General features: G+C 38.0%; 1 protein-coding gene across 1 annotated transcript in view; it reads left to right on the plus strand.

The window, feature by feature from the left end:
* The first annotated feature begins 1,056 nt into the window (after positions 1 to 1,056).
* Positions 1,057 to 24,602, plus strand: part of LOC126094954 (high affinity cationic amino acid transporter 1-like) — a 121,383-nt gene continuing 97,837 nt past the window's right edge. The window contains exons 1-3 of the mRNA XM_049909608.1: positions 1,057 to 1,288; positions 6,062 to 6,190; positions 17,835 to 17,990. Of these exons, the coding sequence (XP_049765565.1) occupies positions 1,057 to 1,288; positions 6,062 to 6,190; positions 17,835 to 17,990 (517 nt within the window). The remainder of the gene's footprint in view (positions 1,289 to 6,061; positions 6,191 to 17,834; positions 17,991 to 24,602) is intronic.

Raw genomic sequence — 24,602 nt, forward strand, 5'->3', positions numbered from 1 at the left:
TATATGGCTGCAGTATATTTGTAGATTTGTCACTTACCAAACAATATCTCACTATTGGTGATGGACTCAATGTACGTGAAGTAGTTACATTATTCTAAGATGTGAGATTGTGGATGGTATAACAAGCAATGCTAACATTTTTTTTAAGTACTGTGATATGTTTATAATCTTTTAGTTGCTGATCAATATAAATACATAAAACTTTTGTGTTAGCTACACCCTCTATGGTTTCATTATTTACTTTATCTCATTGCTTACTTTATGTTAAGAGTCACCGAGTTGTTTGTTGACCAGTTGTGCATTACCCCAAGCATTATATAAACATTCTTAAAAATTTCTTGTGTCTTATCCATAATTACCAACACTCATATGTCTATGCTTTGTAAACCATTGTGAAGTGTGTGGCAGAGAATACTTCCCATTGTACCAACTATTAGGGCTTCACTCTATTCCATTGACATACAGAGTGCAGGAAGGATGATTGCTTAAATGTCTCTGTGTGTGCTGCAGTTAGTCAAATTTTGTCTTCATAATCTCTATGGGAGCACTACATATATGGCTGCAGTATATTTGTAGATTTGTCACTTACAGTTGGTTCTTGAAACTTTTTAAGTGGGCTTCCATGGGATAATTAGAGCTGTGTCTGTCTTGAAGAATTTACCAATTCAGTTTTTTCAACACCTCCATGATTCTCTCACATGGCACAAACAAACCTGCACTGCTCTTCTTTGTATACTTTCATTATCCCCTGTTAGTCCTGTTTAGTATGAGTCTCACTCATTTGAGTAACATTCTAGGCATATATTAGCATTTCGTGGCCAACTTCCTCAAATGGTTTAGTGAAGGCTAGGAGAATGATTGTTACAAGTTCCCCTTTATCCAGGACCCCTAAAACAACCACTGCAAATTTTTCTACCACTCTTCCATTCTGAAACAAAGTTGTTCTTTGTACAGAAGTGCAAATTTATGATATTGTTAAAGAATATAACTATCTACTGTAAAAACCAAGATTTTAAACATTTATAAGCTGGTATTATTTTTATTGCAGACTTCAAGATGCTGAGGACTTTAATGCATAAAATTTCTCAGAAAAAGTCATCTGACATTAATGACATTGCTCAGAGTCATCTTGCAAGAATACTGAATCTCTTTGATCTCGTTGGCATTGGTGTTGGCACAGGACTTGGACTTGGGGTATATGTCATCCCAGGAACAGTCTCAAGGTATTATGCTGGTCCTGGAGTACTAACCTCTTTCAGTATAGCTGCAGTTGCATCTGTAATTGCTGGTGAGTTAAAATAATATAAGAGCTGCTATTGTTTGTAGAATCCTTATTACAAAATGAGTATGAAAATCAGCAGTTTTGAGAGACTTAGTTTAAACAGAACTTAGTTTAAACAGAATTTACTACCCAACAGAGTATTAAATTCAAATTTGACTTGCATTCCAGCTTTTAGAACAGAAATAGTACAAATGAGAAACTTTGTTAACAAATTTGTTGCCTTGAGAGCTTTGGGAACCTCACTAGTGGGTTCCTCCAAGGCCATAAGGGTGCTGGCTCCCGTAGCTTTTGTGACATTTTCAATTGACTCTGAAACAGAGTGGCCTGGCAGAAAACCCAAATCTGCCTTTTCTGTGGACTTGCAGGATAGTGTTAATAGCGAATGCAGTGGCCACTAAATCACAGTGCAATTTTTTTTTAGAATCCTGACTCTTGTGTGATGTGGTTCTGATGTGTTGTTTTCATAGTTAGTTCTTTAGATAGCAGTAGTGGTAGTGCTTCTGGAATCTTGATTTGTGGTTTTAATTCACTGTGTAGTTTTCCCCCATGTTTTCTAGTTCTAATGAAATATTCCTGTGTAACCCTTTGGCAGTGTTGGAATAAGCAACTAAAGTATATCTCAGGTAATTATTTGGCATTTCCTGAGTTATTCTTTATTAAATCACCTGCAAAATACCAAATTGCTTTGCCATCTGTTGTACACTAAATGGCTGCTTCTAATCTTGAAAGTGGTGGGCCATAGATGAAGCAAGGTGCAGATGCAAGCCCCTGTTCCTCTACTAGTAAACAGAGATGGAAAGATACATCTGGTTTCTTAACAGAGGAAGAGTTTTAGAAATTCTCAATGCTGATGATGGTGAGTTATCTAATTGATGTGACTTGGGTAATGATGATGATGATGATGATGACTACATGCTAAATGAAACTTTCTCACACATAAAGTAGTTTGTCATCAGTCAATGAAAGTGACAAGGAACTGGCAAAAGGTAATGAACCATCCATTATACAATCTATCCCCCCTCAATTTCTAGAAGGAAGTGGAGATGAAAACTGGGCTGCAGTGGACTGAAAAATATGAAAACTGAAGAATATAATAATCCAAATCAGAAGGATCTGAAACCTATGCATGTCTTGTCTTTCACTGGGAACAATATTCAAGGGTTTATTGTTACTGCAACAAACAGAAATGCCACACAATTCTTGGATACAGCTCAGCCTCATGGTAAAACAAGGGCTACAGATTGCAAGGAGATGAAACAGTGATGAGATGCTCAAGTTCTTTGGTGCAATTATGTGCGTGAGACCAGTTCACTACTCACACATTGCCGACTACTGGAGCACAAGTGTTTTCCACAGTCAAATTCAACTGCTATTGTGGTTCATTCATTTTGAGAAAACTGCAATGGCAGACAAAAGTGACAATATATTCAAGATCTGAAAACTCCTTGATATGATTCAGAGTGTGTTTTGCTCACAAAAAGAACCAGGAGAGATACTAGCGATGGAAAAGTCAATGATGACCTTCTGCAGACAACTTTTATCTCATCAGTGCATTCCCAGAAAAGCTCATAAACATAGAATCAGTGTCTTCAATCTATGTGACCAAGCTCTTTATTTGCTGAGGATAACTGTTTAGTTGGTTGTGCACTGTTAGTAAAAATCTTGCAGAAAAAGTAGTTTTGTACTTAATGGAAAAATATGCAGTCAAGGGATGCACTGGTTGTCACTGACAATTGTTAGACCAGTATGTCATTAGCTCGGCATCTGTTTAATAGAAATACCAACACCATAGGGACTATGCAAAACAACAGGAAGTATTCGTGCCCCCTCGCCACCTCCCCCCCCCCCCCAGCCCCATCTCAGCTGTGGCAAGGTCACAAATAGAAGAAGGCGAAGTCACTGAAAGAGGGTCTAATAGAGTAGCAGTAGCAAAATGGCAGAACAAAAGAGATATGATGTACCTCACTACTAAGCATAACATTGGAACATAAACCACTGGAAAGAAAAGCAAGAAAACTGGTAGGGAATGTTTAAGCATACAGCCAGTTTTGTTCAAAATGCTGCAAAGCAAGAAATGAATGTTTCAGACCAGATGTCAAGTTATTTTTCATCACTGAGGAGAACAATAAGAAGGTTACATAATTGGTGTATGTTTGCATTTCCTGTTTTTCAAAAACTCACCATTTCTAAGAAAAACACTCTTTGCTCCTATTTTTATATTACTCATACTTGCAGTACATTGTTTATTGCATATATCTAATATACAACATTCTATGGGATGCTTTTCAGATAATTTACACCCTCATTCTTTATCAAGTCATGTAAGAAAGTGAGGTAGCAGGCACCTTCACAGCTCTCAATGGCAACCTCTTTCAAGGAAGTTCTAGATCTACATATATACTCTGCAAACCATCTTGAGATGCATGTCAGAGGGTATTAGCTATAAGGGTTTCTTCCTGTTTCATTCATGTATGGAGTGTGTAAAGAATGATAGTTTGAATGTCTCTGTGCGTGCAGTAATTATTCTAATCTGATCCTCATGATCCCAATGTGAGCGACACATAAGGGGTTGTAGTATATCCCTAGAGTAATCATTTAAAGCCAGTTTGTTTAAGCTTACCTGTGACCATTTGTGCTGCCCTTCTCTGTATATATCCTATCTTGTATGGGTCCCACACACTTGAGCAATATTCTAGAACCAGTTACACAAGTGATTTGTAAGAAAACTCTTTTGTAGACTGATTGCACTTCCCCAGTATTCTACTTATAAACTCCTGACTGAATCTATGTGATCTAGCTCAACTTCTCAGCTGTGAGGATGCCAGTGACCTCACAATTTAAACTCTCTTTTGCAACTTTCATGAACTGGAGGCGCATTTCATAACATTAGAAAGTATTCAATACATGGTTAGAAACCAAAATAAAATTAAAAAAATGGCCTATAGGGACCTCGTTCCCGGTGCCTGCATGGCAGCAAATGTGTCAGCTTCATTAGGCACACAATAATATGGATTGTATGTTTTTTCAAAAGATGTCTCATTATTTTTTTATTTTTATTTTATATTATTTTGGTTTAAGTAAAGAGTAAGTACTCATTCCGATGGATGAAGACAGTGTCAGAATCAGCTTTGGTCTAGCAGAAGAAACAATATCAATGTTTTTGTGCTCCAATTTCTAATGAAATCTTGGATAATGTCAATCTGGAGAACCTCATCATGTTTTTCCTCAGCTGTACCTGAAAATGGATCCAGTGTCTTCCATTTTTGTGTTAATCTTTAGAGAAGTAGGTCTCACTCACAAATGCCAACAAGTCTGTGTGCACAGCCATTATCCAAAGCAAGTATATAAATAGTTACAAATACTTATTCTACTTTTTCTGTCACATGTTCCAGCGAAGGACAGCAATTGTCTATTTTGGTAAAAAATCTGTTGTTCTAATTTGCACATGCAAACTGAATAGAAATCATTTACTTTTGTTTGGTTGACCCTGCCACTTTGTCTTTGTGACTATTTTCACTTGAATTTTAGCTACATTAATACCATAATACCTCTAAGTGATTTGTTATCACTATTTTCCAGATAAATGCTATGATATACTAACCCAATTTAGGAGTTCATCCAAATAACTTATTTTCTCTGCAGATTAATATATTGTTTGAGCTTGTATAAGTATTAAAATCCACTTACAAAAACTGGTTGCATTCATAACCAATTTGTTACAAATTGTATGACATATAAGGTGTATTCCATGAGATATCATGGGGTAATTATCAAAGGAAAATTCAATTGAGAAAACAAAGTATAAGACATTTCTGCTGGTCAGTACTCACTCTTAAGTGGAAAAATGTGTTGTACTGCTGATAGACACATGTAAAAGTAAAAGTGACTCACTATGTACATTCCACAACTAATAATTCCTTCCGCAGGAAAAAGAGAAGAGCACATTGCAGAAGGTCAGAAAGAAAGGGCAAGTCATTCATACCTCAGATTAAGAAGGTTCCACCTGTAGTGAGAGACACAAGAGATCAAAGGTTAAGGGGGAGGTGTCAGAGAGATTAGGTCAAAGACAGCCAGCTACAGTCCAGAATGATATGGGCAGAGTGAGAAGTAAAGATCAATTGAAGAGAAGAGTGCTCAGTAACAGAATTAAGAATTAGGACAGGGAAAAATGAAAAGACAGAAGGAGGGGATATCTTAACAGAGTTTTAATCAGGAAGGGTTTCAAAATGTTGGAGGGTAAGTTCCCATCTTCAGAGCTCACAGAAACTAGTATGAGGTGGGAGAATCCAGATAGCCCTCAGGTCCCTTAAGTCAAGGTAGTATGCCTATGATGTCTGATTCTGCATGTGCACAATGTAGAGGGTTATTTAGTGCAAAGACTACTTGTTAACATCTAAACACAATGCAAAAAATAGGTCTCTCTGGTTGACTGTTATCATGTTCACTGTCTCTTGTCAGTATTTTAAAAGGTATGTTAAGAGCTTTACAGTGTGTTAATGAAAAACTGGTATTCATGGATTACACACTGCTTAAGACAAACCTTAATTGTCTTCTCTTTGATTGAATGGAAAAATTGTTATTTATGTTCTCATTTACTGTTCCACTTCTTTTGTTTCATAAGGCATTAGAGCATAAGGCATTAATCTGAAATATTTATGGGTTGTCTCATTCCTGTTTTCAAAGTCACTGTTCTACAAATAAAAAGTAAGATTTAATATGACAGCTAAGTTGGCTATTACATAAAAAAGCACTAAAAACTGTATGTGGTGTTATTCACAGGTCTGTGTTATGCAGAACTGTCTGCTAGATTTCCTCGTGCTGGATGTGCTTATATCTACAGTTTTGTTACTATTGGTGAGCTAGTAGCATTTATTGTAGGATGGACCCTCATAATGGTTTATGTATTAGGTAAGAAAATTATCCATAATATTTTACATAATTGAAGGAAAGTCTCATAATTTTACTCTTTAAATTATGTATTATAACAAATTTTAAATGCTTGACTGAATTTTAGGTTTATTATGGGACAGTAACAATAGTCAAAAATTAGTGTTGTAGTTACCAGCAGTTTTAATATGATGACTGCATTGGGCGTTTCCTGAAAAATGATTTTTTCTATTGTTCCTTAGGGAGGCACTTGTCAAAATAGCCTGTTTAAGAATCACCTGATAACACTATAATTGCACTATACTTGCACAACAGAAAGCCCAGGTTAACTATCACTTCAAATGCAGTGAATTATTATTCTAAATGGAGTAAAGTATCACAAGATGTGCCTCAAGTCTACATTTTGAGGCCAGTCTTGTTCATGTTCTACATAAATGACTTACCAATAAATCTAAATTTTCCATCAGTTCTGTTTGTAGATAATACTTCTGCCTTAATAGAAGATAACCATGCAGAAAACATTCAGAGATCCATCATAAGCACACTGGATATCCTAAAAAACTGGTTCCAGCTGAACGAGTTGAAACTGAACATTACAAAAACCCATATGGTACATTTCAAAACAAGCATTCAAAATGGGTGGAACTTATAACACAACAAATCAGTTTGTGGAAGAACTTGACAGGATCAAATTGTTAGGACTAAATGTGGACAAGAACTTAAGCTGGAATACACATATTGACTTCCTATCAAATAAACTAAGCAGTTTTGCATTTGCAGAGCAAATATTGGCAAATTCTGCTGACTTGTGTACACAAAAAAGGGCATAACATTCTTATTTTGAATCTGTCATTAGATGTGGTATAATTTACTGGGGAAGTTGAAATAGTGTATCTTGAATACTGAAATTGCAGAAGTAAATTATCAAATACATGTGTACTGCGCAGCAAACAGGATTTAGTCACCCGTGATTTCAGAAACTACAAACCCTAACTGTTCCCTCCAAATACATTTATGATATTATTATGTCCCTACACAGCTAACAAAAATTATTTTAAGAGAATCATTTTAACCAACATATAACATGAGAAATAAAAATAATTTTATACTGCCCATGCACAAATTGAAATTATATGCATAGATTTCACAGTATAAGGGGATGACAATATATAACAGGTTAAAGGGCAAAGACATATTTAATATGAAGCCAGAGATTCTAAAAAGGCTGCAGCAGATTCCATGGGAGAAATGCTACTATTCAATAGAAGAATTCATAGAGGATGAAATGGTAATTTGAGCAAGGGCTAATTAAGTGTTAGATCTTTATTATATTATTATTTCTTTATTATTATTGTGGTGCTGTTTGCTACCATCAGTTGTTCTATGGTTACAATGAGATTTTATCATAATTTTAACATGTATCCTGCACCTGAATCAAATGATCTAGATTATGTATGTTATGAGGCTACTAAAAAAACTCACAATATAATTATGGTATTAATACATATTGTCAAAGACTTTGAAATTTTTGAGGAGCAAAAAGTACTAAAATTGCTTAACCTCTTTATATAATGACAACATTTTTGCAGTGGTTTGCAAATGGCCAATACATTCTCAAAAAAATATTCAGCAGTATTGGAAATGCAAATTACATACAATGATGTATAGTTTATCATCTGTCATTGAAGGAGAAGCAACTGTGAACAGAATAAAAGATGTGTACTGATCCAAGGCATATCCTACAAGATGGCGACGAGTGTAGTGATGCATAGTGAACGAGTGAATAAAAGTTACTGTTCTGTCGTAAAAAATGAATCCTGTGTAAACTGTAAAAGTGAAATCGAAAAACTAAACGAACGCATTTCAAGTTTACAAAAAGTTGTAGAAGTTTTAAGACGTGAGATTTCGTATATAACTAATGAAAACTGTGAGCTGAAGAAGTTGCGCCATATTCTAAATGATAAAACAATAAAGCCACAAAACGGGAACCTGGTGAGTTATGAGAAGCGGAAAGGAAACGATAGACAGGCATCAAAGGCAGCAAATGAAATTATAATTACAGATAAAAACAGGTACAGTGTTCTGTCGAATAGTAGTGATGCCTGCAATAAGGATATGCAAAACGCTAGTGAAGTGATGCAAGACAGTGAAACAACGTCCGAGTGGATAAAAGTGTCGCGAAAAGGTAATCCCTTGTCCACTAAAAGAAAAACAAACTCCGTAAAATCTGTCACATTTTGCGATAAAAACAAATATGACGTTTTGCAACAAAGTGAAGATACAAATAAACAAAAACCGACGTGTGTGACAAAGAAGAAAGAATCAAAAGTCGACGTCTTCGGAGACAGTCACGCCAAAGGAATTTCTCAAGAACTGCAAGAAAATAGTAAATCAACGACAGTCACAGGCATGGTTAAACCAGGTGCTGGTTTCAAAGAAGTGACGGAAAACATCATAAAATATAACTATGACAAGCAGGACAGTGTTGTAATCTGCGCAGGAGCTAAAGACATTTACGAAAACAATGCTATGAAAATGTATAAACAGCTCTTGAGTCTTTTGCTAGTACTCTCAAATACAAACATTTTACTGGTGAACTTTACCCACAGGCATGATTTACCTGAATGGTCATGTGTGAATAAGGAAATTCACAGAATTAATGCGAAACTTAATAGTAGTTGTAGGCTATTCAGCAATGTGAAATTAATTGACTCAAGCACACTTGACAGAGAATGTTTTACGAAACATGGGCTTCACCTTAACAGAAATGGTAAGGCCAGGTTAGGAAACTTAATAAGGGAAGCAATTAAATGCAATTACAAAGTGACAGCCACTGAACTGGGATGGTATAAATCTCCAATAGCAGAAACACCAGCAAAAACAGGAGCAGCACGCAAATGGACCATCCAAAAAACAGCAGCAATAGAGGAACCTACTACTGAACCAACAGCACGAAGAATCCTGTCAGCACCACCACCACATCCACTTCCATTACCACCACCACCACCACCACCACCTCCGGCCACAGAAGCACCAGCAGCAACAACAGCAGCAGCAACTGAACCAACAACAACAGTAGCAGCAGCAACAAAACCATCAACAACAGTTGCAGCAACACAACACTGCCTAAGGAGGAGTCAAAGACAAGGTACATCCACATCATTAAATAAGGATTTTTTATGGCTTCAGACAAAGAAATGGAAAAGATTGTGACAAATCAGCAAGAAAATTTGCAGATAAGTCACAACTACTATGGAAAAAGCAGCACATTACCAGGTAATGACAAAAGAAAAAATACTTGCAAAACAGTCAGGATAATGTGTCAGAATATTCAGTGCCTCAGAAACAAAGTACTAGATCTAGAAGTAGCTTTAAGTAATCTTGCTGATGTCTCTTGTATTTGTTTATCTGAACACTGGTGCAAGGCTAGTGAGTTAAGTCTCATAAATATAAACAAATTTAATTTAGCAACACATTATTGTCGAAGTGTTTTTAAAAATGGTGGGGTATGCATTTACTCTAGAGTAGGACTGCAGTTCAAAGTGAAAACAGAATTGGACCATCTAAATATAGAAAAACATTTTGAATCATGTGCCATAGAGTTAAAAACTGAAGAGAAGAGTGAAAAACTAGTTGTCATTACAGTATATAGATCTCCACTGGGTGACAAAAACATATTCTTCAAAAAAATAGAAGCAGCATTAAACACTTTTTATAGTAATGAAGTGAAATTATTTTTATGTGGAGATTTTAATATTAACCTGTTAATTGAAAGTGATGAAAAAAGACAGCTTTTGAGTATACTCAGCAGCTTCCACATGAAACCACTCTTTACAGATGCCACCAGAATAACAGAACTGTCATCTTCTCTTTTAGACAATATTTTCTCAAATATGGAGAATGGTATCACTGAGCCACTAAACGTAAACTTAGGTCTTTCGGATCACAATACACTATTAACATACATAAATTACTCTATCCCCAAGGCAGTGAAATATAAGTGGGGATACAAAAGACACTTCTATACAGAAAAAGTAAATACTTTCATCCAGTTGTTAGCTAATGAAACCTGGGAAGATGTCTTTGCACAAATTACAACCGAGGAATCTTTCAATGCTTTTTCTAGTACATTCATGTCCCTATTTGAGATGTGTTTCCCAAAAAAGCTCACAAAGATCAATGTCATGCCTAGGAACACAAGCCAGTGGATAACACCCGCTATTAGAGTATCTAGTCAAACACTAAAACATATCAGTCAACTCAAAAAAGATAACAAAGATGAACACTTCTCAGATTATGTTAAGACATACAAGAAAATTTACAGGAAGGTGATAAAAAAAGCCAAGACAATGCACAATGACAGTGTAATTGCTGGGTCAGCAAACAAATCAAAAGCTATATGGAATGTAGTAAAAAAAGAAATAGGCCCAAGCAAAAATGTTAGAAATCCAGATGACTTTGTTTTAAAAGATGATCAAGGTATGCTAGTCAGAAATCATACTTTAGCAAATTACGTTAATGACTACTTCATAAATAGTCCAATCAATCTGCATAAAAATTGTCCTAAGATTAGTAGAACATCAATCCCAGAAGAACAAAGTGTGAATTCATTATTGCTACCTCCCACAAACAAATTGGAAGTTAATCAAATAATAAAAACAATGAAGAATAAAATGTCCTCAGGGATTGACGAGATACCTTGCTCAGTCATGATGAGATGTGCTAGTGTCATATCAGACCCACTCTCACACATCATAAACATATCATTTTCGGAAGGCGTCTTTCCACAACGATTAAAAATTGCAAAAGTAAAACCATTGTATAAAAAGGGCAATATACATGATGTGGGAAACTATAGACCAATAGCTTTATTATCGGTATTTTCAAAAGTAATAGAGACAGTCATGAAAAACAGAATTACAAATTACCTCGAGAAATTCAATCTATTGTCTGTAAACCAACACGGCTTCCGCAAAGGAATGAGTACAGAGTCAGCCATCACCCAATTCATTGAAAATATTGTAACGGGGCTAGATAAGAACAACAGTACAATAGGAATAAATTTGGACCTCTCAAAGGCATTCGATACTGTCCAACATGATATCCTGCTAGACAAATTAGAATATGTCGGTATACGAGGAGTAGCTAAAAAGTGGTTTCAGTCATATCTCCATAATAGGAAACAGGTAGTAGAAATTGCAACAACAAACAGTAAAAACCAAAGTATTGTTTACAGATCGGATATTCAGACTGTGCCAATAGGGGTACCGCAGGGGAGTGTTCTAGGACCTCTCCTATTTCTTCTTTACATAAATGATATCAAGATTCCAGTAAATGGTACTCATATAACCCTGTTTGCGGATGACACAAACATTGTAGTAACTGACATAAACCGGGTATTGCCAACATCTGCAACCAGAGTTATAGAATATTTGCAAAATTGGTTTGAAGTGAACAAATTAACCATAAATATCTCTAAAACTAATTATATCCATTACAGGAAAGCAAAGTCACACTCTGATCTAGATCTCAGAATACAAAATAAAGAAATTGTGAGAGTTGCTACCACAAAATTCTTAGGTGTACATATAGATGAAAATTTAGACTGGAAATCCCATATCCTGTATCTCTCACATAAGTTAAGTTCTGCTTGCTTTGCTTTACGCGTTATTAGCTTTGTATGTAGTAGGGAATGTAGCAGAGCTGTTTACTTTGCTTATATACATTCTGCTATTACCTATGGCCTCATCTTCTGGGGTCATAGTAAGAAAAATCTCAAAACCATCTTCACTCTACAAAAACGAGCTGTTAGAATAATTACCAACAGTTCAAGGCTAACTCCTTCAAAGCAATTATTTAAACAGCTGAATATTCTACCCCTACCGTGCCTCTATATACAGAAAAGCGTAATTAATATAAAACAAAATATTAACAATTTCCAATCCAACTCGGATCTACATACTTACAACACAAGAAAGTGCAATGACGTTCATATAAAAAGAGTTAACAAGGCTTTGGCGCAGAAACAAACAAACATACAAGGAAGTAAATTGTATAACAAACTACCGGTAAAGTTAAAAGAAATAAAAAAATTGTCTTCATTTAAAGAAGCAGTATTCAAATTTTTAATGACCAACTGCTATTATAGTGTAAAAGAATACCTGGAATAGCTCCATACTAAACCATCATATTTATGTACTCTGTGCCAATAGTAATTTTTATCTGACTGTTGCTATGATCTAAATAAATAATATGTACAAAAGTGCTAGAATTGTATGTGTTATATCTAAATATCAACTGTGTATTCCATGTAAAAAGTCTTTCTCATACATCAATGTAAATAATCAAAGTTGTACATGCTATTTCAATGTGGTCTGATGTTACATAGTCTACTATGCACATCTGTATTTTGTATAGTATTGTTCACCCTATATGTGTGTATATATATATACTATGTATTTTTTTTTTGACAAAATCCATGCAATGTAAATTGTCTCTGGATGAATAAACTACTACTACTACTACTACTATTATGAAAAGGATAGATTTCTACTCATCATGTAGTGGAGATGTCGAGTCACAGATAGGAACAACAAAACGACAACTAAGCTTTCAGCCAGAAAGACCTTCACCCAGATTAGACAAAACACACACACACACATATATGCAAAAGCAACTCACTGGCTGCCAAGGCCAGACTGCAAGCAGCAGCGTATGATGGGGGAAGAAATTTGGTGGTGGGGGTAAGGAGGAGGCTGGGGCAGGGAGGGGAGGGATAGCAGTGTAGGGGTGGGGGATTGTAAAATGCTGCTTGTGGGAGCATACAGGGGTAAGGTTGAGAGAGGGTAGGGCAGTTAGGTGCAGTCAGGTGGCTAGACAGAGACAGGGAATGGAAGGAGAGGGGGGGGGGGGGTTGCAGTAGAAAAGGAAGAAGGAGAGAAGTAAAAAGACTGCAGGTGCATTGGCGGGAAGATTGGGCTAGGGCTGAGTGGTGCTGGAGTGGGAACATGGAAGGGGATAGGTGTGTGTAGCCCAATGATTACAAAAGTTGAGACCAGGAGGTTTACAGAACTGTAGGATGTATTGCAGGGAGAGTTCCCACCTGTGCAATTCAGAAAAGCTGATGTTGGTAGAAAGGGTCCGTGGCACAAGCTGTGAAGCACATGTAAGGCAGCTATAAAAAGTCTGTCAAGGAAAAATGTAAATGTACAAGTAATTTTGTTAGTAGTTTGAAATATAAGACAAGCATGAACCGCTTAATGAAGTTGTTGTACTGCAGTTGCAATACATATGGAAGTAAAAAAATGCCAAGAAAGAGAACCATATGTACAGCATATATCAAACAAATCAATAAATTACGAGAAGACAAATATTTTTATGATATATCATAAGGAAAGTACAGTTAAATCAGTTATTGACAACACAAAATTTCAAAACAAACAAAAAATTTACGTTGGAACATCACTTGAATAAACTTATAAAGAGATGAGTATAGAGAGCAATTTTTTCCACTATGTACAAACTCTAGGGATTGATGGATGAGAGGAGACAGAACAAAAATGCCTTATGAAATTATGTCTGGAAATGCGTGGTTTCCATGCTAGAGACCATTTATTAAATCATACATTGTTACAGAGACTGCAATCAAATACACGCTGTTTAACCTGCAGCCACAGTCCGTTACATGTTGAAAATGGTTTCCATGTGCCTCAGACATGTTCTCTATTACATGTTCACATCAGTTAGGCTGCATCTGAACAGTGTCAAAGGCAGCATGAATATGCTGCTCCAGTGTCTTCATATCTGGAATGGGCTCTGCATACTTAATACTTCGGAGATGGTACCGTAAACAGGAATTGCACAGGTTGAGATCTGCTGAATGAGCAGACCATGCAACTGGACCACCTTGTATGATCCATCAACTAGGGAAGACATGATTGAGATGTGTCCAAACTTTATTGGTGAAGCAGGCTGGAGCACCATCGTGTAGCAGCCACATAACCGTTTGAATCATCAGTGGCACTTCTTCCAGCAGGGGAAGCAAAGTCATCCACAAAAATGTCAATAGTTCCAGCCTGTTGGTGACGTGGAAGGAAGACTGGTCCCAAAACTTGGTCCCCAATTATTTTGGCCCACACATTCTTGCTGCACTGATTCTAATGGTTCGCTGTCACCATACCATGGGGGTTCTGCATGCTATCCCATAGATGACTGTTATGAAAGTTGAAGATACCACTCTGCGTAAAGGTGGCGTTGTCTGTGAGTAAGACGGATGACAGAAATTTCAGAATTGTGGTTGCCTGGAGAAGAAACCAGTGACAAAACTGCTCCCAATGTGGAGAGTCTGTTGCTAGTAAGCCCTGCAGGTGCTGTAAATGATAAGGGTAGTAACAATTGTTATGGAGAATGTTCCACATGGTCATCTCGCTTACTCTGTACTGGCAGGCCAACTGACTGGTACTGACACTGTGGTTGCCTTCCACAGTTTTACTCACATTTTCCTCCAAGTCTGATGCCTGGGCATTTCAGGTACATCCTCCATGATTTTCTGCTTCATGAAACAACCCTGTTTCTGACAAATGGCAAAACACTGTGGCAAACATTGAATGCTGTAGTTGTTGTCAGTGGGGATAGGTCTCTTGATACAACCTTGCTGCCCACTGCTATTTTTTTTTCCATAAGTAAACATCATTTGGTAAGCTCAAATTCGATTACAAAACCATTGTGCACAGCGCTGTATCACATCCACTACAAGATGACTCAGCAAGAGAAGTGAATCAGACACAGCATTACCGATTACTATGGCAGGAAAGGGTGCTAGGGCATGATGTATGAGGAAGAGTACCACCCTCTAGGAGGAAACCACACATACTGTAACTGTGGTTGCATAGTACAGTGCATATTAGACTGCAGTCTGGATATCAATGACTGCCTCAATGGAGTGAGACCCTCACCCCCACCCTCTCTTGGATAGCACAAAACACTCTTTTTGTGTGAGTGGCCATAGAGAGGGGATCTCTTAGGATATTACCCTGTACCAGGGGGAGTGACATGATAATTATATCACAAGTAAAACTCTATTTTAGGTGGACATCATATGCTTTTTTACAATCAGGTAATGTCATACGACATAAAAGTCTGAAGAGAGAGAGAGAAAAAAAAAAAAAAGACGACGAAGATTTCAAAAAATCGTATCTAAATTTCCCAGTTAATGTTTCAAGGTCTGGATGAAGAATTCATTATTCATTGATGTAGACTTATCACAAGCATACTGACAATTTTTTTGCTTCCTCCTAGATACAAATGTTGAAATATTTTTTAATAATAAACATATCTGTTATTGATAAATTATGAGACTGAATCACTGGCTAGTAGGGCCTACTTAAACTGAGGAGACAAAATGTTTAGTGGTTCCAATAGACTCACATGAAAGTAAAAGAGGTGACAGTATACTAACTTTCTGGTAAAGAAAGGCAGATCACTCAGACCACAGAATGAGATAGACTCAACTGTAAACAAGATGAGGATTGACATAGATGGATTTAAAATATAAAATACATACTCACCAAACACTAGAGGACTTGAGTCATCAACAGGCACATAAACAATACTGAGAAGTTTGCTAGCTTTTGAATGACTTGTTTCACACACATACATTTGTATGCCCAGAAATAAGGGACATCCTGTCCACATTCCTTCCCATCAACCCCAAGGAGGTATTCTGCTGCCCCTACATTCCATACAATACCCTGGTCCATCATTATGTCTCACCCACTCCTAACCCTTTGTCATAGCCATATAGATCATATCCCTGTGGAAGATGCAAGCACAAGACCTGTCTGATGTAGCCACTGAACCCATCCTATTCAAGTCCCATCACATGATTACCCTACCCTGCCACAGGCATGCTGTCATGTCATGCAACAACTCTGCTGCAATTTCTGCACAGAATTGTATATGGACATGACCATCAACAAACTGTCCACCCAAATGAATGGCCGTAATAAAATTATGACCTAGAACAGAGCTGACCACCCAGTGGTAGAACACACTGCAGAGCACAACATGTTTGATTTCAATGGCTGCTTCATAACCCATACCTTCTAGGTCCTGCCCCCTAAAACTAGCTTCTCTGAACTATATATATGTGGTTTGTCCTTGCCACAAATCCTTTGTTCCTATAATCATCCTGTTCTCAATTCCTGCCAGTCCCCTGCTCCACACCCATCTTCGCCCTGTCCCAGAACTTACTCATTCTGCACTCATACCCTCTTCCCCGTAGTCTCACCTTTCTCTCTCCTGTCACCCATTTCCAATCCAGTTCTTCATTTCATCACCATCATGGGCTTCACAAACTCACTGGTGTTACACCCGTGTTGCATTCCTGTCCTGTACACTAGTTGCTTCTTCCTCCTGCATTCCTATCTGTTCACCAGCTACCTCCATCTGGGACATTAGCAACACCTCCCTAACCCTCATTAATAATCTTTGCCTCCTTACTCCCCTTGTGCACTTTGTTCTGCATGAGGCCCTCCCTCCCCCCTTTCATTCCAACCAAATTGCAGAACTCCTGTTGCTGTATTGTACATTCAGCAAGCACAGCACAACACAGCCATTCAGATGTGTGTTTGTGTGTGGGGGGGAGGAGGGGAGGTCAGTGAGTTTGTACACATGTGTATGTGTGCACTACCTAAAAAAAGGACTTGTTTGAAAGCTATCAAAGTTTTCAGGCTCATTTAAGTGTCTATTGATGACTCAGTGCTTCTAGGATTTGGTGAGTTGTTATCTTTACTCCTAGTTTACTTACTTTCCACCAGGTCTTTCCATTATCTTATTCAAAATACTGAATCTTTTTTCTCGTTATCTAGATGAAGTGGGAGAAATATAGTGCCATGGTTGACATATGGTGACACTATCCCATCATATCGTATAAAACACACCAAGAAATCTATAGAAAGTTGTATCACAGTTGAGATGCTATGAAATGCCAGTATTCACAAGCTTTTTTATCACTTTTTTGTACAATTTTGTTCGCTTACTACAGACAAATGGCCACTTCTGTCACCATAATATATCTCATCCATACACTCTTAAGCAAACAACACCACAAATGCCCTACACATCACTCATCACATTTGGTTTGTATACAGAATAAATTTCCAGATGTATGTTAACAGCTTTGTATTCTTTTGTCATTACAAACAATGTCATAGAACAAATTTCACATTTGATGGGAATTTCAGTTGCAGTGCTCATTCTGAATTGCTACTGGAAGTGTATCTTTCTTGCTGTCAAAGTTCTAAGCCCACTGACCTACCGCATTAGACAGTGCAGTGACTGTTCGGGTCACACCACTATTTCCTCTTTAGAAAGCAGGGTACTTTCTGGATTGCTCTCATAAACACAATTTGTTTAAAGTTTCACAAAACGTATGTAATACTCCTTGTAAGATTAGCAGTATCATCATATCTCCTCATGGGACAATGTCACTGATGCACAATTATTCATTGGTAGCTTAAGAGACTCAATGACATTATGAACTGTTCCATTGAAAGTATGAAATTAATCAGACATAGCATTAACCTTAACAGAATGAAGTGAATACATTCTGAAGCACGTCTTTTTTAAGGTAGAAGTTGTTATACCTGGCACTTATTTTTTTCAGGAACTGCAAGTGTAGCTAGAAGTCTTGCTGGACATATTGACTTCATAGCAAACAACAGCATGTCAGCTACTTTGAAAGATGAACTGCCTATAACTGCTGAATTCCTATCCAGCTATCCAGACTTTTTGGCATTTGGAATAACAGTACTGCTCTCATGTAAGTTGATGGGTTTCACTTATCTGCTTCTCACATGTAACATTTCACTTACCCATCCATCATATATATATATATATATATATATATATATATATATATATATGAATATAATAGAGGGAAACATTCCACGTGGGAAATATATATATATATATATATATATATATATTTAAAAAGAAAGATGATGAGACTTACCCAACAAAAGCGCTGGCAGGTCGATAGACACACAAATAAACACAAACATACACACAAAACTCTAGCTTTCGCAACCAACGGTTGCCTCGTCAGGAAAGAGGGAAGGAGGCAACCGTTGGTTGCGAAAGCTAGAGTTTTGTGTGTATGTTTGTGTTTATTTGTGTGTCTATCGACCTGCCAGCGCTTTTGTTGGGTAAGTCTCATCATCTTTCTTTTTAAATATATTTTTCCCACATGGAATGTTTCCCTCATATATATATATATATATATATATATATATATATATATATATATATATATATATATATATATATATATATATAAAGAAAGATGATGAGACTTTCCACATGGAATGTTTCCCTCTATTATATTCATATATATATATATATATATATATATTTAAAAAGAAAGATGATGAGACTTACCCAACAAAAGCGCTGGCAGGTCGATAGACACACAAATAAACACAAACATACACACAAAACTCTAGCTTTCGCAACCAACGGTTGCCTCGTCAGGAAAGAGGGAAGGAGAAGGAAAGACAAAAGGATTGGGTTTTAAGGGAGAGGGTAAGGAGTCATTCCAATCCCGGGAGCGGAAAGACTTACCTTAGGGGGAAAAAAGGACAGGTATACACTCGTCTGCTTGTGTCTTGTATGTGTGGATGGATATGTGTGTGTGTGCAAGTGTATACCTGTCCTTTTTTCAAGTGTATACCTGTCCTTTTTTCCCCCTAAGGTAAGTCTTTCCGCTCCCGGGATTGGAATGACTCCTTACCCTCTCCCTTAAAACCCATATCCTTTTGTCTTTCCTTCTCCTTCCCTCTTTCCTGACGAGGCAACCGTTGGTTGCGAAAGCTAGAATTTTGTGTGTATGTTTGTGTGTCTATCGACCTGCCAGCGCTTTTGTTTGGTAAGTCTCATCATCTTTCTTTTTAAATATATTTTTCCCACGTGGAATGTTTCCCTCTATTATATATATATATATATATATATATATATATATATATATATATATATATATATATGTTTCCCTCTATATATATATATATATATATATATATATATAAAATAGAGGGAAACGTTCCACGTGGGAAAAATATATTTAAAAAGAAAGATGATGAGACTTACCAAACAAAAGCGCTGGCAGGTCGATAGACACACAAACAAACACAAACATACACACAAAATCTAGCTTTCGCAACCAATGGTTGCCTCGTCAGGGAAGAGGGAAGGAGAGGGGTGTCTGTGTATATGAGGATGGATATGTGTGTGTGTGCGAGTGTATACCTGTCCTTTTTTCCCCCTAAGGTAAGTCTTTCCGCTCCCGGGATTGGAATGACTCCTTACCCTCTCCCTTAAAACCCATATCCTTTTGTCTTTCCTTCTCCTTCCCTCTTTCCTGACGAGACAACCGTTGGTTGTGAAAGCTAGAATTTTGTGTGTATGTTTGTGTGTCTATCGACCTGCCAGCGCTTTTGTTTGGTAAGTCTCATCATCTTTCTTTTTAAATATATTTTTCCCACGTGGAATGTTTCCCTCTATTATATATATATATATATATATATATATATATATATATATAAAATAGAGGGAAACGTTCCACGTGGGAAAAATATATTTAAAAAGAAAGATGATGAGACTTACCAAACAAAAGCGCTGGCAGGTCGATAGACACACAAACAAACACAAACATACACACAAAATCTAGCTTTCGCAACCAATGGTTGCCTCGTCAGGGAAGAGGGAAGGAGAGGGGTGTCTGTGTATATGAGGATGGATATGTGTGTGTGTGCGAGTGTATACCTGTCCTTTTTTCCCCCTAAGGTAAGTCTTTCCGCTCCCGGGATTGGAATGACTCCTTACCCTCTCCCTTAAAACCCAAATCCTTTTGTCTTTCCCTCTCCTTCCCTCTTTCCTGACGAGGCAACCATTGGTTGCGAAAGCTAGATTTTGTGTGTATGTTTGTGGGTCTATCGACCTGCCAGCGCTTTTGTTTGGTAAGTCTCATCATCTTTCTTTATATATATATATATATATATATATATATATATATATATATATATATATATATATATATATATATATATATATATATATAAAGAAAGATGATGAGACTTACCAAACAAAAGTGCAGGCAGGTTGATAGACACACAAACAAACACAAACATACACACAAAATTCAAGCTTTCGCAACCAACGATTGCCTCATCAGGAAAGAGGGAAGGAGAGGGAAAGACGAATGGATTTGGGTTTTAAGGGAGAGGGTAAGGAGTCATTCCAATCCCAGGAGCGGAAAGACTTACCTTAGGGGGGAAAAAAGGACAGGTATACACTCGCACACACACACATATCCATCCGCATATACACAGACACAAAAAAAATATATATACACTCCTGGAAATTGAAATAAGAACACCGTGAATTCATTGTCCCAGGAAGGGGAAACTTTATTGACACATTCCTGGGGTCAGATACATCACATGATCACACTGACAGAACTACAGGCACATAGACACAGGCAACAGAGCATGCACAATGTCGGCACTAGTACAGTGTATATCCACCTTTCGCAGCAATGCAGGCTGCTATTCTCCCATGGAGACGATCGTAGAGATGCTGGATGTAGTCCTGTGGAACGGCTTGCCATGCCATTTCCACCTGGCGCCTCAGTTGGACCAGCGTTTGTGCTGGACGTGCAGACCGCGTGAGACGACGCTTCATCCAGTCCCAAACATGCTCAATGGGGGACAGATCCGGAGATCTTGCTGGCCAGGGTAGTTGACTTACACCTTCTAGAGCACGTTCGGTGGAACGGGATACATGCGGACGTGCATTGTCCTGTTGGAACAGCAAGTTCCCTTGCCGGTCTAGGAATGGTAGAACGATGGGTTCGATGACGGTTTGGATGTACCGTGCACTATTCAGTGTCCCCTCGACGATCACCAGTGGTGTACGGCCAGTGTAGGAGATCGCTCCCCACACCATGATGCCGGGTGTTGGCCCTGTGTGCCTCGGTCGTATGCAGTCCTGATTGTGGCGTTCACCTGCATGGCGCCAAACACGCATACGACCATCATTGGCACCAAGGCAGAAGCGACTCTCATCGCTGAAGACGACACGTCTCCATTCGTCCCTCCATTCACGCCTGTCGCGACACCTCTGGAGGCGGGCTGCACGATGTTGGGGCGTGAGCGGAAGACGGCCTAACGGTGTGTGGGACCATAGCCCAGCTTCATGGAGACGGTTGCGAATGGTCCTTGCCGATACCCCAGGAGCAACAGTGTCCCTAATTTGCTGAGAAGTGGCGGTGCGGTCCCCTACGGCACTGCGTAGGATCCTACGGTCTTGGCGTGCATCCATGCGTCGCTGCGGTCCGGTCCCAGGTCGACGGGCACGTGCACCTTCCGCCGACCACTGGCAATAACATCGATGTACTGTGGAGACCTCACGCCCCACGTGTTGAGGAATTCGGCGGTACGTCCAGCCGGCCTCCCGCATGCCCACTATACGCCCTCGCTCAAAGTCCGTCAACTGCACATACGGTTCACGTCCACACTGTCGCAGCATGCTACCAGTGTTAAAGACTGCGATGGAGCTCCGTATGCCACGGCAAACTGGCTGACACTGACGGCGGCAGTGCACAAATGCTGCGCAGCTAGCGCCATTCGACGGGCAACACCACGGTTCCTGGTGTGTCCGCTGTGCCGTGCGTGTGATCATTGCTTGTACAACCCTCTCGCAGTGTCCGGAGCAAGTATGGTGGGTCGACACACCGGTGTCAATGTGTTCTTTTTTCCATTTCCAGGAGTGTATATAAAGAGGGGCACCTATCATTGTAGACTCATGAAGAACAACAGTGTGTAAATTGCCTGTAATTTATACAAGTAAAATGAATTGCTCACACTTACCGAAAAGGGATAATGCTCACTGGGTCATGGCATGTAATAAATTCAATCGTGCTAAAAGGTGAGCACTTCATGGAGCTCATTCTTCATTGATTGGGTATCAGTTTGGTGAAACTGTATTTTCTGATGAGACAGGAACTGATGAGCACCACCAGTCCTCTGTTACTGCAAGCTTCTGGCACACTTCAGTGACCACCACCTTATGGCACAGCAGTGACATGTTGTGTTTGTCAGGGAATGGGGTTCTGACATAACAACTAAGATTTTAAGGTGTACTAAGTGCTGATGGGGTAGATGGCTGTGAAAGTAGAACAGTCACTACTGCAACCTCTGAAGACTCTGCCTCGCCTCAGTTGTATAAGACTTACCCAGGCAAATGGAGTTCTGTCTATGCAGACTATTGTTTCCCTGACTGCCTGTAGGAAAACCATGGCGTCTCAAACAAACAGTCATAACTGTTCAGGCAATTTGTTAGACAGTAAACAGATCCATCCAATAAGAGAACATGGGAGGGTAGTCCCCCTGAGCAGCCATAATCTATAGTTAAAGTGATGTACTGTAACAAGGCATACCCAGCTTGTTAAAATGTCTTTGTTGTGATAATGATGGTATAAAGTACTTTTGAGAAGGTATCACCCTCATATATGCAAAAATGTCTCAATGGTTTCGCTGGGACACTAAAATCTATTAAGCATTTATATAATGGAGCACTAATAGTAGGAACAGCAACATTGCAGTAAGCCACCAATCTGCTTGAGTCAAAAAAAGTTTGGGGAGTATACCATTGTAATTGAAATGCAATGTACTATTAACTACAGCCAAGGAGTAATAACATGCAGTGACATCATGCATCAAGCTTAGAAAGGGTGACAAAGTGCTCAGTGAAGTGCAAAGTTTAATGTATCAGGTGAATGAAACAGAAAAATTTACATTTGCATTCAACTAACTCATTTTGTCAGATTATATTAAGGCTAGATTTATGACTAAAAGGCAGACAATACATTCCCAACTTCATGAGGGGATTCACATGCCAGAAATTCAGGCATGTCACTATGGAGCAAAAGTAAATTTTGTGTGCTGATGAATAAAATCATGATCTAGGACTCACTTTTACATATCCACAACTGATTTGATGTATGTCAAGTATGTCAAGTCATAACATTTACTATTTTAGAAAATATTGTTGATATGGTCAGAAAATTAAACTTGTAATTAAAAGTTACTCTATTACAAAAATTCAGGTTCAAAATTAGGCTTCCAAAAAGTAAGTATCTGGTTTAACACTGAAATAATTACAAATTACATGTTAATTACACAACTGTCTTAATTAGTATCATTTATAACACTTTTCATAATAGACAGATAGATGAAGTGATCCTATCTTTATATAAAAATTTATGTAATAATCGAAAATGTGGCTGCATTTTGTGGCATACAAAGAAATATTTTCTACTGCTGTAAATTAGCAACATTCCTTACACATAAAATTATCATGATAAACAGTAATAAGCATTGGTGACAAGATACCAACTATAGCTACAAAATATTAAAATTCTTGTAGGTTTGTATTGCCCCCTACACGAATCACAAAGACTGCATTGTAAATTAGTCCTGTTACATTGGACACTCCATTATTGTCCCTCTCAGAACAAGTAATCAGGCAATTACTATAAAAGTGTGTACTCCATACAAAGCTACTTTTAGTAATGTGTAACCCAAACGTGTGTTAACATTTGAACATGCACTAATTTTTGAAATAATGTAGGTAGAGAGGTAAAAATTGAAGCATATTCCTGAAATGACATGAGATTTTATTGAAACCAAACATATCTGCAAAAACTGGCCAACAGATGATGCTCGACAGCAGCACTTGAGTGTCACACCATTAAAATCATGTATAAACTGAGCTGTAGTCAGAGATGGGGTCAGATCATCCCTAGCTTGGCTGATAAACACTTGCTGGAAGGTACAACTTTTTTGCAGATATTTCTACACTTGTAAAAGATCTCTTGAACACATCATTTGGTGTGGATCACATGATGAGCAGCCATGTCCATCGCACTTGTGCTCCCAATTACCTCAAGCCGCAAGACTACCACTGCTGTCCAGTCTCATTATGAATGTTAAAAGACAATATCCAATGGGAGTTTCTCACAATATCCATTAATATGCTGTACATTGTTGTTCACAATATTGTCCCTCAAATAAAGGTATTGTTGATGAATGATGGCCAACATGTTGAGCATTTGTTGTAAAGAACATTGTTTTTGCTAAAAAAAAATCAATGGTTATGCTAATTATTGACTTTGCATCATATGTTGGTCACTTCATGCACTTTTTTGTTTCAATAAAACCAATTTCATCTCAAGCATGTGTGTCAATTTGAACCTCTCTGCTTACAGTATTCTGTGATGTATTGCATTTTCGAATGTTGACAGGTTTTTGGACTATCCTTTATATCTATCACCCAAAGAAGTTTTGGTTGGAGAGGCACTTTATGATCTGACTGCACA

The sequence above is a fragment of the Schistocerca cancellata genome, chromosome 8, assembly GCF_023864275.1.
Source record: "Schistocerca cancellata isolate TAMUIC-IGC-003103 chromosome 8, iqSchCanc2.1, whole genome shotgun sequence".
NCBI classification, from domain to species: Eukaryota; Metazoa; Arthropoda; class Insecta; order Orthoptera; family Acrididae; genus Schistocerca; species Schistocerca cancellata.